Consider the following 20,944-nt stretch of genomic DNA (forward strand, 5'->3'; position numbering starts at 1 on the left):
TTTCACTTATTATCCTTATCCCTACCCCGACTGGGCCCCGCGCAATCCGTTTCACATAGGGCCCCGCAATTGTTAGGGCCGGCCCTGCTCCCCTGCTGTGCCAGGCTGTCCACAGACTTGTTTATTAAAACAGGTCCCCGCCTTGAACCAGGTGGAGCATCCTGCCGACTATGCCACTGTGGGAAGCAGCCTGGACACAGACAGGCGGACATCATTTTGTCACCCAACACACGTTTATTTACAGTTTATACACTGGTTGAATACGCACTACCCAGTGCCGCAGCACCAATCACTCCAAAAGTCCAGGCCCTCAATAAAATGCCTTCTCTCTTACTTCAGGCCGCCTCCTTGCCTCCTCCAGAGACCTCGTCCTCTTCCACCCGAGTCTAGCCCTGAATGAAGGGGGGCGGCCCCTTTTATTGTACCCCGGATGTGCTCCAGGTGTGCAATCTTCCACCGACACGCCCCAGTGTGGCGGAAGTGCCAGCTGCATCTCCGGACGCACTCTGGGTGTCCCTGCTCCTTTTCCCCCCAACACTTCCTGGTGTGGCGGAAGTGCTGAGGTCCAGGGCTCTCCAGGCATTGGGGTGCCCCGTGGCGGTGACCACGGGCCCCTACAGGGTTGAGCTTCAAAGCTCTGTACCCGTGGTCCCCACAGCAACCAGGGCGGTTGCCCCCTCGTGGTCTGGAGGAGGCGTGAGCCCTCCTCCAGTCCTCTTGGGCGTCCCGGCTGGGTACCACCCCCAGACAGCGTGCCACAATGCTTACTCAGGCTACTGAACATTCCATGTTCAGTTATATGTTATAGTGATACAGCTGCACTAAATGACCATTTATCTAATACTTGAAATCATTACACATTACACATGGGTGGAGTGGTGGCTCTGAGGCTAAGGATCTGTGCTGGTATCCAGAAGGTTGCCGGTTCAGATCCTTGTCACTGCTAAAAGAGATCCAGGGGTGCTGTACAATGGTTTACCCTGTGCTCTGACCCCAATGGGTATGCGAAAACTAACAAATTCCTAATACAAGAAATTGTATAAGGCGAAATAATAAAGAACAAAAAAGAAAAAAATTCCTGTTAATCATTTACCTTTATTTGCATAATCCTTTCAAGAGAGGCTTGGGAAAACGAAAGTAAGGGATATACACAGGAGGCACTCAGACAGAACACAGCAAGCCCTAGGCTGACTCCAACTGCCAAGCACAGTGTCTGTAAGTTGGGATTACTTGTTCTTTTTCTCTTGTAACTCTTGTAATACTGTGAAGATCTGATTTAGACAAGTTCGACAATTCTGTGAAATATAATAATCCTAGATAAAAAAGTTAAGTAATAACGAGACTGTCATATCAGAGTTAATGCAGTAAGTGTTAATGAACAAGGAAGATTGTTTTACTCATGTGTAGAAATGTGTTTATAATTTGTGAATGGAAAATATGCTGTACTTGTATTATCATGTAAATAACAATTTGGATAACATTTCCAAAAATAAATTATTTTATAGTCCAGTGAAATCTTTATAAGCTGTAGTTTGGAAAACCTTATAGTTGAGATACTGTATAGGGTGCATCTAGTGCTTATGACTTGGCTGAACACATATTTGGACTAGAATGAACTTGAATCCTGGCTCAGGTATTTATTGTATGGAGTATATCCATGCTAAATGTGTCTGTACGGACTTTTCTTCATAAACTGTGGTCTACCTCCCTTGGCCCAATGTTTAACTGGTTATTTTAAATTGGTGAGTGAGTGGTCTACCTCCCTTGGCCCAATGTTTAACTGGTTATTTTAAATTGGTGAGTGAGTGAGGGAGGGAGGAAGGGAGGGAGGCAAGCCATGTATGAGCATACTCTATGATGGACTGACATCCTGTCTGTGACCAATGTGCCTGCAAGTTTAGAAAATAATAATATGTGTTAAGAGTTACAAAATTCAAATGTTTTGTGACATAGCCCTAACCCCAGATGCAACCACAGCAAAACAAGTCTCATTGTAAAAAAGGCTTCCTTATAACAAATCAACAAACACTCTTCTCTTCTCTTCTCTTCTCTTAGGCAAGCTTTGTTCTCGTCTACCTAATTCCAACTTGTTTGGATGAGGCAGAGTTTTCTCGGTGTCAGAGCTTTGCCAGTAGGAAGTTTTTCCAAGTCAGACAGAAGTCTGACAAATTAGGGATTATACAACCCTGCAGTGCCTCTTGGCACCACCTGAGGAACCCAGCAGGGCTGCACTCCAGGACTCCAATTCCCAGTGTGCCCTGTGGTTAACCTGCAGGTTACTGAAGCCCGGGGACACTGTCATGTAGCATATCAGGGGAGAAAATATTCATATTCTGTTGTCTCCCCCGGCCATTCCACTGCAGGCTGGGTAGGGATCACTGTCCCAGTAGGACTGTCGTGCCGTCCATTACAGCTTCTACTAACGTGGAAGCTAAATGAAAAGAGCGGCCTAAAAAAGATAATCCATTGAATTAATTTTTTATGATTAATTATAAAGGTCAATTTGTACTGCATCATTCATGTGAAGGGAAACAAAATCTGTGTAAAGGAACATGCTGTCTTTTAAGAAATCAATACAAAGTTTCTCATTAATAAAAAAAGTAGAAAAAGAAAATACGCCTAAAACTTGGGATGACAAATATAGTTACAAATGTATACTGTGATATCATCAAAGAAAAATCAATTTATTGGAAAGGATCCTTAATGCAAAATGAATGTAGAATTTATTTCTTCAGCAAATCACAGACACACAAAGTCTAACAGGCTAAACAGAGACATGACATGACAACATACATTTCACCCCTTAAGCAGAAATACCCAGGACATACAATTTTCTGCTGATGCATTAGAGCCCTGCGCCAGCAAATGTGTACCAGGACTGTGCAGACCCATGAATCCTATCCAGAAGCAGAAATGAATAATAAATCTAGATAGCTTAGCAAATCCTGACATCCGCATATTGTGAGTTGATCACAAAATGAAAGGGACAGTATGCAAAAGAATTAAGCATTAAATAAAAGCAACTATAAAATTGTTACCTCTTTAGTGGTCTTAAGTAATTCTTCACATAACATAAATTGTAAACTGATTGAAGAAAGAGATCCCTGACCTTCATGGAAACCACAATGAAGGCACTCATATAGGAGAGAACAAAGATTGAAGTGACATGGTTTCAAAAGTAATGAGAAGATGTGAATAGGAGGTTGTGATGCAAATATCATGGAAAGGCAATGGCCCACTGATCTCTTGTATTATTACAAATTTTTTCACTGAATATTTTCAGGTCATCAATAAAGCCTAATATTAGATAAAGGACCCTGAGTAAACTAATAATGCTTGTTTTAATATATTTAATTTACTATTTCAAATTAACAAAATTATCCAACACCACCTGGTACTGTGTGAAAAAATAATACAGAGATTTATTGATACCTGTCAATAAGACAATAATGGGCTGAGCTCTGAGTATTGCAGACCTGTTAGATGCAAAGTCATTTGAAATGGTTTGAGATAATGAGTGATATGTTCCTTATTTAAGTACAATTTAAATTACCAGCTTTTTTTTGAATGGCAAAATATTTTAAATGAATACAATGTAGTCAAGCAGTGGAAATGATTAATTTGTATTTCAAAAATTAACAGGAGTAGAAATAATACACTTGTAATAAACACTGCAACACTGAACAATAATGGCCATCAGCAACACTAGCTGGATGGAACAATCGGGGCCAACTATATGGAAACTTTGCAAAGCTCCAAAATTCAATTTCATTCAAAAACATTCTTATGAGCGATAACTGGCCAGTTTCTGCCCTTAGTTGCAGTTTATGTGTTTTTAGCACAACTGCCTTGGAGAAAATAGACCTTTGGTAAGAGTAATGAAAAGGAGCAACACTAAATATGTTTATTATTCTAAAGTCAATGTAACATCTTCAGTTTGGACTCACTATGGTTACAAGCCAAATGGATGAAGGTGAGCCAAAAAACTTGAATGAGGTTATTTTTCAGAACTGTTTCAAAAAAGCTGTCGTTAAATTCTCAAATATAATCACTCCAGTACTTTTGCTTACTTGATGCCTTTTGCCTCTTTGTTGTTGATATCACTGTCCACAATTTGACATTTGTAATTAATTGTTATAAACAGTCACCTTTTACATTTATTATGTGTTATTTATAGGATACTATTTGCAATGAAGTGTTCGTCTAAATATAATTTTGCCCAGTTTGTTTAAATGAAAAAAATCATAGACCCAGTTACCCTCTCAGACAACACCAGTTTAGCCATCTACCAATGTTTTTTTTTTTTGGTTAGTTATTCAAATAAGATAAAATGGCCTACGAGCACACCTATAATTATAAAAGAAAAGATGGCAATAATCCTCAGAGTCAAATACTTCCTAATACAACTATTAACTTAATTTACTTAAAGAAACTTCTGGTTTAATAAAATACCTTTAATTACTAAAATAAAAAATAGGCCACAAATAAGTTAGGCCAAAATTGGTAAATAAAAGTGGTATGTGGCTGATAGGGGGCTGAACCAAGCCTCAAATCCTGGACACAACCTACACAAATACAATCTTGGGTTCAAAAGGGACATTTTTATTATAAACTAGGGGGCTTTGCCCCCTGCTCACTTCGCTCGCCAACCCCCGTGTTTGGTTTTCCAGATACACACTTTTAATAGTCGACATTAAGATGACAATCAAATCTTTTTCTCAAATATGGGTTATATGGTACCATCATTGAATTATCCATCCATCCATCTATTATCCAATCCGCTATATCCTAACCACAGGGCCACGGGGTTCTGCTGGAGCCAATCCCAGCCAACACAGGGTGCAAGACAGGAAACAAATCCCGGGCAGGGCGTCACAATTTTTCCATCTTTCTTTCCGTGACAAATGTGTTGTTCGTGACGATTATCTCTTCGGCGATAATCTGGAAAGCCAGCCTTAGTTATATCTATTGTTTGAATGAAAACTTTTGGAAATTTTTTTAAACACTTTCTTTCTTTCGAGTCCCAACATGCTGAATCTTTTAAATGAGGTCCGTGAGACATGTGTTTAATGACTTTGTACCATAATTCAGGTTAGGTTTCTCTGTTTGGAATTTCAGCACAGAAAAAACAATCTACATCATCAGCAGTTAATAATTTTTTTTGCAAAGTAATCAATAAATGCATGTACGGTAAACCCCGTTTTTGAAATTTCATCGTGTAAATGTATACTCGGATTTGACTGAACACCGTTTCGAGTTCTTTCAATAAAATGAAGACTTTCTGATAAAACAATCTACTTACAAAAGTCGAAATATCCTGAGCTGATGTATCAGATGGCATTGTTTTCAAGAATCTCCGGATTTCTGGCCATTGTGGATTGCACATCATTGTAATAAATAAATCTAGCCAACCAACAGTTCTGGATATTGCCATTGCATCGTGATATAATTGTTGCAATGCTCTTGGACTACCTTGATATGATGAAGATATTACTGCTTTACCTATTTTGAATTTGTCTGAACTATTGATATTTGAATTTTGAACGTGATCAATGAGATCTTGCTTATGTTCCATTCTAAGTTTTGCTTGATTCGATTTAATAAAGAAGAGACGATTAGCTTCGACTTTTAGAGACGCATTAATAATGTAATGTTCTGAGATGACAGAAGTGGGTTAAATACATTAGAACGTATCGCTAATTTTGCCCCGAAATATTGTGTGTATTATGTGTTATTCGTTTTTCTGAATTCGTGTGATTCATATTGTATGACCATCCTGTTTCTCCATCTGGGAAAAGCAAAGGAAAGAGTAATGGATCGGAATGTGGTGAATTATTAGACAGAAATGTAGATTCATGTTTTGCTTTTGGATAAACACGAATATCTACACTGTTTTTGATATTTCTGTCTTTCAAAACCATTATCGCTAAAAATTAATCACATGTTGGTTTATTATATATGCATGCGTGGTCTTTCTGATTTATATAGAAATCCAAGAAAACGTCTTTGTCCGTGTTTTGCAGATAAATTTTGTGTAAAGTGCAATACTTTTGGACGTATGGATTTGTATCCATTATTGGCTGTATAATTTCTAATATGTCCAATTGTTTAACTCTTTCGATTCTATGTTGCATCTCTTCTCCGTGATCATAAATATACACCTGACCAAATTGTGGTTTCTTCGAAATTAACTTTAACTGTTGCTGGACCACAGGTACTCATTGCGTATTGTCCATTCTTGTGTAAATCTACGTTTTGAGCATTGAATGATGTGAATGCGAAAAGATTATTGTAGACTCGGATATTTTGCCTGTAGTGTTTGTGGATTTCACATTACCCAAAAATCCAATCTTTTAATTCTCTTGGATATGCCTCCTCATTGTGTATAAACACTGCTTTACCCTGATGGCAACACAAAATAGACGATTTACAAGTCTCTGACTTAAACTTCAAAGCCTTACAATATTTACATACTTCTGACATATCACCTATGTCCATATATTCGATCTCTATTCGCCTTTCCGTTATTTCTCCGAGTAATAATTTCTCTTTGTTTGCGCTAATGCGATCTTTACTTTCTTTCTTTTGACACTTTTCTTGTTTTCTGCTTTCATATTCTGTATCTTGCTCTGCATGTGTATCGCGCCTACGTTTTTTTTTGAGTCTTTTGAATTCCACTGTTTTCATTATCTCTAACCTGCTCTGCATGTGTTTGCCCCCCTTGTTTTTTAACCTCTTTATATTTTTCTACTCTTTGTCTTTTATTTCTGACCTTGCTTTGTCCTGTTTTTTTTTTAATTACACCTGGTCCATGGTGATTATTTTCCCTTTTTTCGAGTAATAATTTCCGTTTGTTTGTGCTACTGTGATCTTTCCTATCTTTTTTTTATACTTTCGAATTTTCCTGCTTTCATAATCTCTAACCTGCTCTGCATGTGTATCGTGCCAATGTTTTTGAATGTCTTTATGAAGTTCTACCTTGTCTTTTATTTCTGAGCCCGACTAGACCTGCTTTTTTTCAATTCCACTTGTTCCAGGCTGATTATTATTTTCCTTAATTTCTGAATTTGCACATAGATTATTCTTTTTGTTTTTTGCATTTTTTTTTCTCCAACGCTTTTGGGTCTCTTTTCTCCGTGCTGCTCTTTCTTCTTCGATTATTCGTTGACGTTTCCTCTATAACATATTGTCCTTATATGCTTTATATGCGCCGAGAGCGCAGGATCTGTGTTTGCTAAAAGCCTTTACATGACTGTGTGTTTTGCTGCCCATGGTCTTGTTTGATATTGGTTATGAGTAGGGTGTGTCTTGCAAGAATCTCATGTTCTACGTCCCCGCAAGACAGTCCTGGGTCAATCTCTTGGCACCAAGTCTCATGTTTAAGGTCCCTGCGAGATGCTCTGTGGCCAATCTCTTTTGTCTCGCGGGTCTTTTAAGTGTCTTCCGTGAAGATCATGTCTTGTCTCCCTAGTCTCTTCCTCCCAGGATTTTTTTTTATAATAGAGAGAAATACCTCACAAAGGTTTCTCCAATGGTTGTAGAAGCACAATTTCAACCAAAATCTTCCTTCTCTTCTTTCTCTGTCCACCTCCTTCCAGGGAGTGTTGCCTTCCTTCTTCCAGACTCTGACTCAACTGGAGGATGCTAGATGGCTTCTGTAGTACTTCTGGTGCAGGGCATAGCCCAATAGAAGCACTTCCAGGTCAAGCAGAAGCCTCAAAAACAGGGATCATGAATCTGACTCCCACCACTACAACTCACATTATGCCCTGCAGATGTCCACATGATTAAGAGTTCCTGGGATGCTGCCATATAGTAGATGGGGGATAAACGTATTCTGAAATAGGAACCTTCCCCACTGCTCCTTTGTTTGTTCTGTCTGGGAAGGGGTCCCACACCATTCCTGGACGGAAGGCCAGTCCATCGCTGTCATTTTTCTGGCTTCCCTTTTTGGCAAATGTCCTCCTTTTCCCTGGCTGGGATGCCGGATAATCCTGCCTAGCACTTACAGGTGTTTGCCAGAATTCAGAGAGCACAAAACCTTGTGACTGCCAAGATTTTAGTTCATTTTGCTGGTGTTTTTGGAGTTTTTTGATTTTTAAACCATTATTCTTAGTTTTGTCCCTTAGTTTTGTCTTGTGGACATTGCCATTTTTGTATGTCTTGATGCTTTACGTCACGGTGATACTATCACATTGTACTTGGTAACATCATCGCGGACACACTAGAAAACATGGCAGCACCTAGAATCCTGCATCTGTTTTAGACCAAAGATCATCCAAATTTTTGTGAAGATCATTCAAAAATACAGTTCAAAACTTTACTGGCAGTCTTTGGTTTTACTTAATTTTTGAAAGCTATCTGTTGTTTAATTTTTGAAGCATTAAAACTGAAGAGTTTTGAAACCTTTTGTTTGTTTATGTCCTTCCAGACATTTCTGCCTTATTAAAGAACACTGCTGGTTCTACCCTCACTCACCTTTTATACCACACCAAGCAGCTACACCACTTGTGGGACACTCCCCGAGATCCTTTCTACCAGGCAGTGTTGTAGGTAACACTGACAGTTGATAAAGCCAAAAGAGCTACATGGGATACAGGTTCAAGAGAAAAATGACTAAACAAGTAAGGAAAACACAATAGCCATGAGACAGCAGAAATTAGGAGCTAGAGCAACAGGAACGACCAGGAACAGACAGGATGTCAAACCACAGTCAAATAATAATATTAACAGGAATCAGAAACACAAGATGTAAATTACAGACCAAAAATCTGAAAAAATACAAAATCCAGGTCAAAATGCACTGATACAGCGCATGCAGTGCACCCACTACACAACGAAACAGCTTGAGATCCTGGTTGTCAACTCTGCAGGCAGACACATGATCTAGTCCCATTCCCTGAAAATTACCATCTAGTTGCTGCAGCCAGGTGTTACATGGGCATCTCCTTGGCTTGGTCTAGCCACTTGGATCCTCAACAACAAGGATCCTGTGAGCCAGATCACCTTCTGGGAATTGCACAAGATGGCCATAGTGCTGTAACTGACACTACCCCACAATACAGGTAATGTGCCTCATTGGGACTCTGTGAGCAACAAAGTCAAACCAGTGGCACCCAATGATTCTCCTAAGAGACACAGTACCAACAGAGTCCAGTCTTCGTCTCAGGTCACTGGATTGCATCCAGGTCTTGCAACCACGTTGACAGGAAGCACCAGGACTCTAAAGACTTGCACCAAGATATTGCAAGCACCACACACCACTTTCCGGCAACTTCATGACCCCCATGCTCTCCCAATCTGTCTACTGACTTCATAGGAAGAGTTACCAGAGACATGAATGTCTCTGCCTAGGTAAGTAAACTTCTTGATAAGGTCGACATTCTCTCTGCAGACAGACAAACTGCTGATGGCTGTGCCCAAGTGGTCATTAAAGGCCTGGATCTTGGTTTTTATCCAGGCCACTCACAAACCTGGACATTCAGACTCCTTACTCAGTCTCTGAAGAGCCCAATCACAGCCTCCATTGACTAAGAGAAGAACATAGCACAGCTGGCAAAGTCAAATCAGTGAATCTTTCCTAACCAACAGATGCTCCACAGCTGCTGGACCCCATGAACCTGTCCAACACGTAGTCCATGCAAGCATTGAACAGAGTAGGAGCAAGAACACACCCCTGATGAACCCCAGAATCAACTGGGAAAAATGCAGAAGTTCTGCCTCCACTCTGCGCAGCAGTTACAGTACCACTGTACAGGCTGGCCATGATATCTATCAACTTTGGGGGGATCCAGCAAAGTCTCAGGATGTCCCACAGAGCAGCTCGTTCAACTAAGTCAAACGCTTTGCGAAAATTGACAAAGGCTGTAAAGAAACTCTGCCTATACTCGTGTTTGTGCTCCATGAGAACCCTCAGTGCCAGGATGCAGTCGATGGTAGACTTCTTAGGTGTAAAACCAGACTGCTCCGCTCACTGGTAGGTGAGCAAGTGATCACGGATCCTATTGAGGATTACCCTAGCTAAGACCTTACCCAGCACCAAGAGCAGTGTTATCCCCCTGTAGCTGCTGCAATCCAGAAGATCACCCTTCCCTTTCTAGATATGTACGACAAGTCTCGTTTTCCAGTCAGTTGGGATGATGCCCATCTCCTAAATGGAAGCAAAGATTGCCTGCAATGCAAGGAGGACAGCCTTACCATCAGCCTGGAGAAATTCACCCTGGATACCACAGATCCCTGCAGCATGCCCTACCCGCAGCTGATTCAACACCTGTGCAATCTCAGTGAGATTGGGTGGTTCACAGCTAATTGGAGGATCAGCCTTAAGAACCATGGACCCAGAGATGTCCAATGTCCTAGCCAGAGGATCAGCTTTAAACAGCTGCTCAAAGTAGCTAGCCCATTGGGTCACAATTGCAGCATCATCTGTAAGGATTGGTCCATCACCTGCTCTGACTCAGACTCTCCGAAGAAACATGTTCGGATGTGTGTAATGCTTCAGTTCCTCTGTAGACAGAATGTGCATCACTAGACCATAGATGATGTGTCACTTGTTCACAGATTCCTCTAACAAACACCTCATTGTCTGCCCTCAGAGCCCTCCCAGCCATCCTTCTCAGTTCCCGGTACAGACCGGAGTTGCCATCAAACTGTGCGCTGTGACTCCTCTTGATGATATTCAGGGTGCCCTGTGAGATGAAACACCTCCTTCTGGGAACACTGGTAACACCAACACAACCCTCAACAACCTTCAGGGTCTTGTCACGGAAGGTTTCCTGCATCACATTAGGATCAACAGTTGCACCCAAGTCTGTAAGTTCCTCACACAAACCGTATATAAACTTGTCAGAAACAGCCTGATATTGGTGCCTGGCCAGGTCCAGTCTTATTCTCCTAGTAGGTGGTAGCCTACAGGTGGCGCAGTGGTAGTGCTGCTGCTTTGCAGTAAGGAGACTGTGGAAGATTGTGGGTTCGGTTCCTTCCTGTGTGGATAGCGCTTTGAGTACTGAGAAAAGCGCTATATAAATATAATGAATTATTATTATTAAGCTGGATCTTCAGAGTAGTAACAACAAGTCTGTAGTCACAATTCACAAACTAGGCACTTCTATAGACCCTGCAGTTTTGTAAGAACCTCCAGCATCTGCCCACAAGGATGTGATCGATCTTCTTCACTGCACCACCAGTATCATAGTACCAAGTCCAGCAATGTGGCTCAGAACACTGGAACCAGGATCCAGTGATTCCGCAGCCCCTGACCTTTTGCAAAGTCAAGGAACATGAAGCCACTTTCACCACAGTCGCCAGTCACCACTGACACAATCCTCATAGCCACCCCTGTCAGTGCCAGTGCTCGTATTTAAATCACCCATGACCAGAGGAGTGTCACCTCGCGGACACCCATCAACCACTGAGTGAAGTTGCAAATAAAATGTCTGCCTCACCGAGACATCACTCACTGCAGTCGGTGCATACACTGATACAACAGACAAGGCACCCAGGGAGTCCTTTAATCTTAGTCTCATAATACGCTTGCTGAAAGGAGTGACATCGGGATTTAGTGTCCAAATTTGAAAACACTACAACAAAAAATGTAAGTTCATTTAAAAAAGCTGAAAATACAATGCCAGGGCACACAAAAGAGTGCTCTTATTCAAAATTCTAATTTCTTTTCATCACATGATTTTTGTATATTAATTATTGACAAGCAACATAACTATGAGGCCAGGAGCAGTGGGGAAAAGCATCTGAGAGATGTGGTCAAAGCTAAGAAAAATAACGCAAGTCAAGAATTTAGTGATGAACTGAATAAGTGTTTCGAAATGGTTGCACAGTTAGGTGCTGTTATGGTTTATTACGTATTTAGTACATTTTTTTTGGAATTCCTCTTTGCATGTTTGGGTATTTAGAATGTCAAGAGACTCATCTTATTTGATTATTTTAGACACATAAATGTTGGAATTAAGTATACAGGTTGGCCTGCCTTACAGGTTTAAGTATACAGGTCGGTCCATGAGTATATGTTCCAGGACCCTTTGTGGATGAGCAAAAACCATGGGTGCTCAGGAGTTATGTATATAAAAGCATAAAGACAATTTCAGATGAATGTACCAAGCAAACACAAGGATTGATGCAGCGGTACTGAGGGTTGGCTGGGCTTGGGTATGCCATGCCTCAGCAGCACCAGCCTGTGCATATTTAGCAAGTAGTGCTATATGCAGGAATTTCAAATACTATTTTCTGAGAATATTCTGGATTTCTTTTTAATAATTTTGAATTGTAGTGGGTCAAAACTGAGGATACCAAGCCTGCAGTTAAGCTCTGAATGTATTTTATTACATTGTTTTTTTGGTTCTACGGCAATACATTTGTTTTTGTTTATGGGCACTGCCATTTTGGTTATCCCATTGTCCCGGGAGGGTGTGTTTGGTCTTGGAAGTCATCTTTATAAACTAGCATTGCAAATCTATCAACATCCAAGATCGCAGATAAACAAAACAGAGTTTTTGAGTGATTTAGTGTGTTTCTGGCTTCAAAACATTAGTGATTCCCTTTTTGACTTTGAGTTTGTTTAGCATTTTGTTTTTGACAACAGTTTATTTTTAATTCATGGTTAACAGCCTTGCCTTGGTGTTTAGACTTACATTTGAGCTTCTGCTCCATCCTTATTCCATGTTTCTCAGTTTATTCACTCTGGCAGTACAGGTGCACATAATGACAATTGAAAGGAGCAGGATTATATGGGAAAATGAGCACAACTTGCTATAAGATCACTGTGCTGTCTTTGCAAAATAGACTGGTAAAAGATCACTTTGACCACAAGTGGGCTAAAGTAATGAGACAAGTTGGATCACAAATGCTGTGTAATAGAAGATGTTAAGGTTGTAAGAAATTAGGTTTCAAGATGGTGAGTGAAAAGCATGAAGGATGCCACCAAGTGTGATACTGGATAGGAAAGAGAATTTCTATTCCCTTACCTCTAATGGAGCAATCCTGGAAAAGGTTACAATTGCTGTGTGTGAAGAAGACAGGATAAAACACGCAACATTTGTAATTTATGTATTGAAGGCAAAAGTGTTGGCCCAAAAACTGAATTCTGTAACATTACGGTAGCAGAGAAAGAGAACTAAATTTGCAAGTGTAGGCCTGTAACACAATAACGAAAGTTGAACCTCATTAGAAAAGTATTCACTAAGCCAGACTCAACAGTTCCAAGAACAAACATTCAAGGCCTTGAGCCATCTAAGCTGGAAATTACAGAAGCAGCTCTGATGCTACAGTAGTTCATATTAAAAAAATCAAGTATTGTGACATAGCTTGTATGCAGAATCCCAATCCACATGTTAATTAATTAAAAAAAAAAACAGAAACCGAAAAGCCTAAGAGAAGAGGCTGTAATGGTAAAATCCCCATTGATAGGCAGCGTGAAACATTAGGAACAGTGGACCAGGTAGACTAAAACTACCATATGGTTGAGTTTTAACAGTTGCCTTCACTAAAGTGGTGGTAAGTAAAAGACAACAGCATGGCTATAGTTAAATCCCTGTGGTTGTGACGTCAGATATATTTTCTGTGGAAGATGGTAATCAAAATCTAATTGCAAAAAGTTTCATTTCAAGCTCCTGCTTTGGTGGGGACAAGTGATGAGTGAACTCCACAGAATTCACTTTACTGTGAGTTTGGTGAAATTGCAGAAATGTTCATGAACTTCACTGAAATTAAATGCATTGACGTCAGTGGGGAAAGAATAACTGAACTAGTTGTGAGTGGATTTTAATGGGGCAATAGTTTTTTAATTGTCCCTGAGAGCTGGAGAAGCATCTGCCAACTATGCTGGACTGATCACTGTGGCTGAAAATATGACCTGAGCTTAGAGTGTTAACCACTGTGCTACCAGACTTCAACAACAAAAGACACAGACAGAACAATAACTAGAAACAAAATAGGTGACCATGTGTAAGCTCCTTATAAGAAAAGGGGATCAATGCAGCATCAAGTCATAACAAACCTCAAACCCTGTGAAATAATAATTTAAGAATTATTACTATTTACAATGCATTTCTGTTTTTTATTGTGAGAAGTCAAGCAAAATGACACCTTTTATTGGCTAACTAAAATGATTACAATATGCTAGCTTTCATGGAAATTTAGGCCCCTTCCTCAGGCAAAATGAAAGCTTGCATATTGTAATCTTTTTAGTTAGCCAATAAAAGGTGTCATTTTGCTTGACTTCTCACTACATTCATAGTGTTTAAAACGGTACAACACCCTATTATTACTATGTTTTTGTTGGAAGAAAAAAATGCACAGCATCTGCACGGATAGATCAGATGCAGCTGGCACGTCCTTTTTGTTTCCAGTTATTTCACAGGCTCTCGTCTGCTTTCTGACTCTGGGAGTGGCAGAGAGGAGCTCCTTTAAGGTTTGCTTTAACTAGGTGTTGCACTGCATTGGCTAATTGCATATGGATTTGGCCCACAGCCCATTCGCTTATATGGATGTGGAGTGTGGCCACTGGAATTTGAAAATGTGCACTTCTCCATACTGACACTTCCCTATCTGAGCACACTCAGACAGCTTTTGATGCAAGAGATCAGCCTTATATACTCAGTGGGCTGTGCCTGCCACCATCTGATGTGCACTACATAGTGAGGAGCAGAATGTGCTTAATCCAGCAGTGAAGATACAACATACAATGAATTCCATAATATTCTCATTATGGTCAGCTAATGTACTCTAAAAATGAAAATACTGCAAGATTATTTTTTTTTAATGCATGAGGGGTGCAAATCCAGCTGGTGTACTGATCAGGTCAGGACATCACATGTGCATGGAGCAGATCAATGTAAAATGTGTGATGTGGAGTACACTTACGGTACGCAGGCATTAAAGTCTGCACATGTCTGCTACAGCTCTGTGAAGTCATGCTGGAGCCGCAAATCATCATGTGGCACTAAAAACAAAAATGTTCTTCTAAGCTGGCCTCACGGTGAATTTCTAGGAAAATATTCAATGAACAAGGTCACCAGCGAACACAGCATATTTGATGTGAAAAATGCTTTGGTGAATTTCACTAGTAAACGCTAGTGGAGACCAACAGAGAAATGCCCTTCTATATAGTGTCCCAGGACAAAGAAGCATAGGTTGGACTTGAAATAATGACTTTTTTCTTTTCACATCAAATATCAACTATGGTATTTATCTATGGCTTCTTATAATTTGTTTTTTTATTCTATTTGTTTCTTATTTATAGTAGGTAACAAGTCACCTGTTGACAACACTGGGATTATCTAACAATGGAAATACACAAAGACTCAATGAAGCTAACCACACCTGACCAGTTGAATGCAGACGTTTTGTCTTATTCTTACAATATGGACTACAGCAAAATTGGAAAATGTGTAATAATTAACAACGAGAATTTTCTAGGTAAGCTGCCCTTTTATTGTTGTTACATTCAGACTCATTATTAAAGCTAGTGCTTTATATGGACATTTACTCATTTGGAGACCTGTCTTTGTAACTGGATGGTGGTCTGTCAAGTTTCAAAATCCAGCTATGCATTTTCTTAACCCATCTAAACAAAACAGAATCATAAAATGGTGGATCCTAACACAGGAGCACTATATACAAGGCAGGAACTAGCACTGGACAGGATGATAGCCCAGCCTAAGACACAACTAGGCACATGTTCACACCAAGCCCAGGCGAACAAACATCTGTGGACTGTGGGTGGCCAATATGTGCTGCCATCTTCCCACATCTCAATAATGTGTGCTTTAAGGTAAGTTTTGATTCTACCCTGGCTTACGGGTAACTACGTTTGCAAGCTGCGAACAGAAGAAGAAACTCTACTAGTGTCTTTCAGCCCAAAACAACTGTGGTCTTGTTTTTTTATCTTTTTTCTGGCTCTGTGTTTTCGAGATTTGAATTTGGCACTGGGTTTTGTTGGCTCAGGGTTGACTATTTGTTTCTTTTGTTATTCTCTTTTTTATATATTTTTAAAATCACATTTTAAAATGCCATTCTGGGGAACTTGTTGCTCTGCCCAGAATATATAGGCTGTATTGTAAGGGCCCGTATTTATGTGTATTTTATGTTTTTGAATGTTTTTCTCTTATGTTCACAATTCTGTATTGTTGCTGTTAATTGTGCTACCATTCCTTGTGTTTTGTGGGTGGAGCCCCAAGAGGCGGGGCTACCCAGACACCACTTCTTCTAAGCCTTCACTTTGGCTATTTCAGGCCAGAGCCGGTGTGAAGGAATGAGTCTTAACACACGAAAAAGGTTTGGGGCAGCCACCCTTATATTGTCCCTGGCTGCAAATGGGTATTCAAATGAATGTAGCAGTGCTCTCTTTGAGTTCCAAGACTGAACTGATTTAGTTTTTGAAAAGATGGCGGCTTTATAAGCCGAAACCGAAAGTGATGTCGTCTGTGTTCTGGAACTGGAAGTAATGTCATCTAGGTGCCAGAACTGCAAGTGACGTCAGTCTGGGCGCCAGAACTGAAATGACGTCGTTGATGTGAATCTGGCAGGTTTTCCCGTATTTGGCCTGCAGAGATAACAGAGGTAGGTTTAGTGCACCCTGCCACCCCTGGCCTGGAGAGTAATTACCTTCACTTGGTCCACTCATCTCCCTCGTAATTGCACATGTGTGACACCGTGTAAACTAAAATCAGAAGAGCATTGTAGTATACTTTCTGATTGTTTCTGCTCTGTTTTTGATTTTTCGCTTTAGGATTATGAATTGGGATTTGTTTATCTTACATTGCCTTTTTAGGCAGATCTTTTCTTTGCTATTATGAATGCTTTTGTTTCTTCTATATTTGTAAATGCAACCTCAATTTAAAAAGATTACAGTTTGGGATTATTTTACAAGTTTTCATAATTTTATCTCCCTTGTAAGACATTTTTGTATATTTTGAATAATTTGAGACTTCTGGCTTTCACAGCCAGTTGCCCATTTTGAAGCCTGTTCAGGCATACATTTCTGGGTCAAGCTAGTCTGAGGTGGGCCTCTTCTGGGTGGGCCTGTGAAGGTTATGGCCTGCCATTTGTGGAGCATTTTAGAGGCCTCACCTTATGTGCCATGTTTGGGGCTTCATATTTTAACATTGTCAGATGATGGTTCTCTAGCTGCTACCTCATGGGGTCCCTGCCCCCTGACCATCTACATAAAGGCCAATAACTAAATACTTTGAAAAGTACATGCATTCAAAATAATTATTACACAAAACAATATTAAAAACATAACACATTAGGAGTCCATAAACATAATATGTCATATCATTTTCTAACCTGCTTAATCCAGACCAGGGCTATAGGAGGCACTGGACATTATCCCAGCTAACATAGGGTGCAAGGCAGGAACAAACCCTGGACAGGGTGCCAGTCCATTGCAGGGAAAACATACACTCATACCCACACACACATACACACACTAGGGCCAATTTAGCATTGCCAATTCTTCAAACCTGCATGTCTTTCAACAGTGAGTGGAAACTGGAGCACTAGGAGGAAACTCACACAGACACTGGGAGAACTTGCAAGCTCCACAGAGGGAAGACTCTGCAAGACAGCAGCTCTACCACTTTTCCACCCATTAACATAATATTCAAAAAACAACAAACAGCAAAAATAAAATATAAACTTGAACCAGGGCAACATCTCTGGCTGAAACATAGCATATTTCCTTGGGATCCACATACGATGAACACAAAAAAAATCATATTCCATAACATAAATCACAAAGTAATCCATAAAAAAAACAACAGAATAAAATTAAAAATGAAGTCAGTCTATGCCATAATAGTTACAAACACTTTAGTAGAACAGACAAGCTTACCTGCAGTTACCAGCAGAGAAGAGCTCAGTTCAGTTCATATCAAGTTTATTATTACTGTATGTCCCTACTACACAAAATTTCTTAGTTGTATACTTCTCACAGACAGTAATAAAATACTAACAATAGACAAAAAGACAATGAATACAACATCATGCACAGAATGCAACATATCTACTCTCTGTATATAAAAAGATTAGTGAAAACGTTTTCATGCAATGCTCATTTTTCTTCAAAACCGTACATTATATAGTATACACCTATGTATCTTTTTTCATCTTCTTTAGGAGAATACAACAATACTCTCAAGTCAATACAACCAATTTAATGTGCATACATCAAACAAAATACCTTATATACATCAGCTCCACTAAGAACAGTAGTAGTTCAGTTGTTTGTTAGCTGTTTAAAAATAAAGCCTATGTTATGACAAACGCTTACAAATTGTAAAACTGCATAAACATTCAAATACCAACAAAATCATGACTGGTGATCATGCAGGAGAAGTCATATTCCTTCTGCATATTAAGTTAGATTCTAGTGAAACTTCTTCAAGTACATTACCATTCATCTTGCATGGATGACAATTTCCAATAGTTTAAGCGTTTGCTATAACTATAAATAAATCTCGGTGCCAGAGTTTTGACCATACCCATGGACCAATAGCGAGCAAAGCAAGCTATCGAGGGGGGGTTGGGCTGCCATAGGTGGCTAGAGAGACGCACCCCCCTAGTACAGTATACTAATAAAATATATAAATATATAAATATATGACTACTTGAGTAACCTCTTGACCTTTGTATGGAATGTGTCTCTGGATCTGTTTGTGTGAGTGTGAATAGTTCTGTAGTGTGTGCCAGAAGGGAGTAGAGAGACAAGTGTCTTAGCAAGGTGGCTGCCCCCTAGCTGGTGAGAAGGGTTGCCAGATTTGAAAAGCACTTTACAGGCCAGTTACAGTAAAAATCTCATCCAATACTGGTTGGTCCATTTCAAGCCAGCAAATTACAATCCTAATACCCTCCAACACTCCCAGGCTGCAGAAATCCATGAATGCCATGCCTCCAATTGGAATAATGGAACTTAAATTGTATGTATGGTTGAGGCTGGGTAGTAACATTTCAGTCGTTCCCAAAATGGCTGATGTTCACCAGAAGGTACAACTTATAGAGCAAATCATTTAAATGGATTGATTATATAATTATTAGAAAAAAAAAATTATGATAAGAGCCTGATTGGCTATATCAGTTCCATTGTTTTTCTTTCAGTTGAATCAACATAACAGAAAGTTAAAGGCTATTTTCAATGATGAATAGGAAGGAAGGTAAGAAACACAACTTTTTCACTGTATAGCCTTCCTCAGGTGTGTCACCGAAATGTTGCGTCTCTTACCTTCTTCCCTTCTTAACATGTAAATAAGCTTTAACTTTCTCCTTAAGGCAAATGTACAACACCACTAAACCCAGTCAGCACAATTACAAACATCGTGGTGAAGAATATTACAGTTTGTTCACAAAGGAAACATCCTTTTAAAAAATAAACTTGCTGAAATAGTTTAATGTTTTGTTTATAAATGTTGCATTCACATTTGAAAGGATTAATTATTAACAATATTGCAGCCTTTAACCTTCCTATTGTCACAAAGAGCAAAAGTGATGAATTGCTTCAGATAAGGACTATGCTCCCATTCCTTCCAATACATTTTGTTCTTTCCTTTAAAATATTTTTCTATTTCTCCACATGCCTACAAAATGTGGTTCAACAGTAGTAAAGTTGTACACAAAAATATTTTCTGTACTTCAATTATCCCACCTCTGTATTCCTGTTTTGGAATTCTTTTTTATTCTTGTCTTTTTTAAACAGTTCCATCAGTCATTATTGGTTGGTACCTACTGAAATGCCCAATTTATCAGTATTTGGGAAGCAGTAATTGTGATTGCAAGGTTATTGGTTGAATGCACTAGGAGGAAATTGACTCAGAAGCAACGGAAGCAGAGCAGGCTAAGGTGGGCTCAAGCACAGGGATATTTGTGGGCCAAGTTCAGCAATGGAGGAGGAGTCTTGGCCTTGGTGTTAGTACTCTAGTCTGGAACAAGACTACTTGGTCACAGAGATGCAGGCTCATGGTTCAAGAGATACATCAGCAGGAAGAAGCAGCAAGGTGTGCAAACACCATGGCTCAGGCAAGGCATGGGCAATGGATAAGATGGAAAGGACTGGAGAAAAGGCAGATCTCCTGAAAAGAGCTGTGGGAGATGGAGACATTGAGAGTGAGCTTTATCATCAAGTCTATGTATGACATCTTGCCATCTCCCAAGAATGTTAGAAAGTGGTACAGAGAGGAACCCACATGCTTCCTCTGCCAAACTCCAGCAACACTACAATACATCCTGTTGGGCTGCAAGACCAGCCTCATTCAAGGATGATACATCTGGTGGCACGACCAGGTGCTACCGTGTCTTTCAGCAGTGCTGGAAAGTTGTTGTGCTAACATCCTTGCACTAACTTGATCCTACTGTCTGACAATAATGTTTGACTAGGAAGATGAGAGTCAAGCCAGACTCATCATGTCAAGACCAGACTCTGCGTAGGAGGCATGTGATTTGAAGATTGTGGCAGACCTTGGCCAGAGGCTCTGCTTCCCAGCTGAAATCGTGACAACCAACCACAGACCAGATCATGTGCTATAGTCAGTCTTACTCCAGCTTGCTTACATCATCAGGCTTATAGTGCCTTCAGAGGATGCAATGGAGGAGGCTTACCAGTGCAAGAAGCTGAGGTATACTGAGTTTGTAGTTGATGTGCAATAATATGGCTGGAAAGGAAAGGTCCGACTGGCCACAGTAGGCTGCAGAGAAGCCATAGCCACATCAATATCAAAGCTACTTTGGGAACTGGGGTGTAAAGGAAGGCCCAATAGCAAGCTGTCAAAGATCTCTTCAGAGTTGCTAGTATCTAGTAGGTGAGCCTGGGATGCCAGGATTTATTGCTGAACCCTCTGGAGATGTTGTGGGCCTATCAGCGAAACATCGAGGACAGAGGATGCCCATTTCAAAACCCAGAAGATGCCACAACTCACTTGACCATCCCACAGAGTCTATA

At 40.1% G+C, this 20,944-nt stretch overlaps 1 protein-coding gene across 1 annotated transcript in view; it reads left to right on the forward strand.

Annotated features, from left to right (window-relative positions):
• The first annotated feature begins 1,081 nt into the window (after positions 1-1,081).
• The window catches only part of LOC114651983 (caspase-7-like), a 64,113-nt gene continuing 44,250 nt past the window's right edge, over positions 1,082-20,944 (forward strand). The window contains exons 1-2 of the mRNA XM_028802119.2: positions 1,082-1,215; positions 15,254-15,429. Of these exons, the coding sequence (XP_028657952.1) occupies positions 15,297-15,429 (133 nt within the window). The 5' untranslated portion in view covers positions 1,082-1,215; positions 15,254-15,296. The remainder of the gene's footprint in view (positions 1,216-15,253; positions 15,430-20,944) is intronic.

The sequence above is a fragment of the Erpetoichthys calabaricus genome, chromosome 5 (genome assembly GCF_900747795.2).
Source record: "Erpetoichthys calabaricus chromosome 5, fErpCal1.3, whole genome shotgun sequence".
Lineage (NCBI taxonomy): Eukaryota > Metazoa > Chordata > Cladistia > Polypteriformes > Polypteridae > Erpetoichthys > Erpetoichthys calabaricus.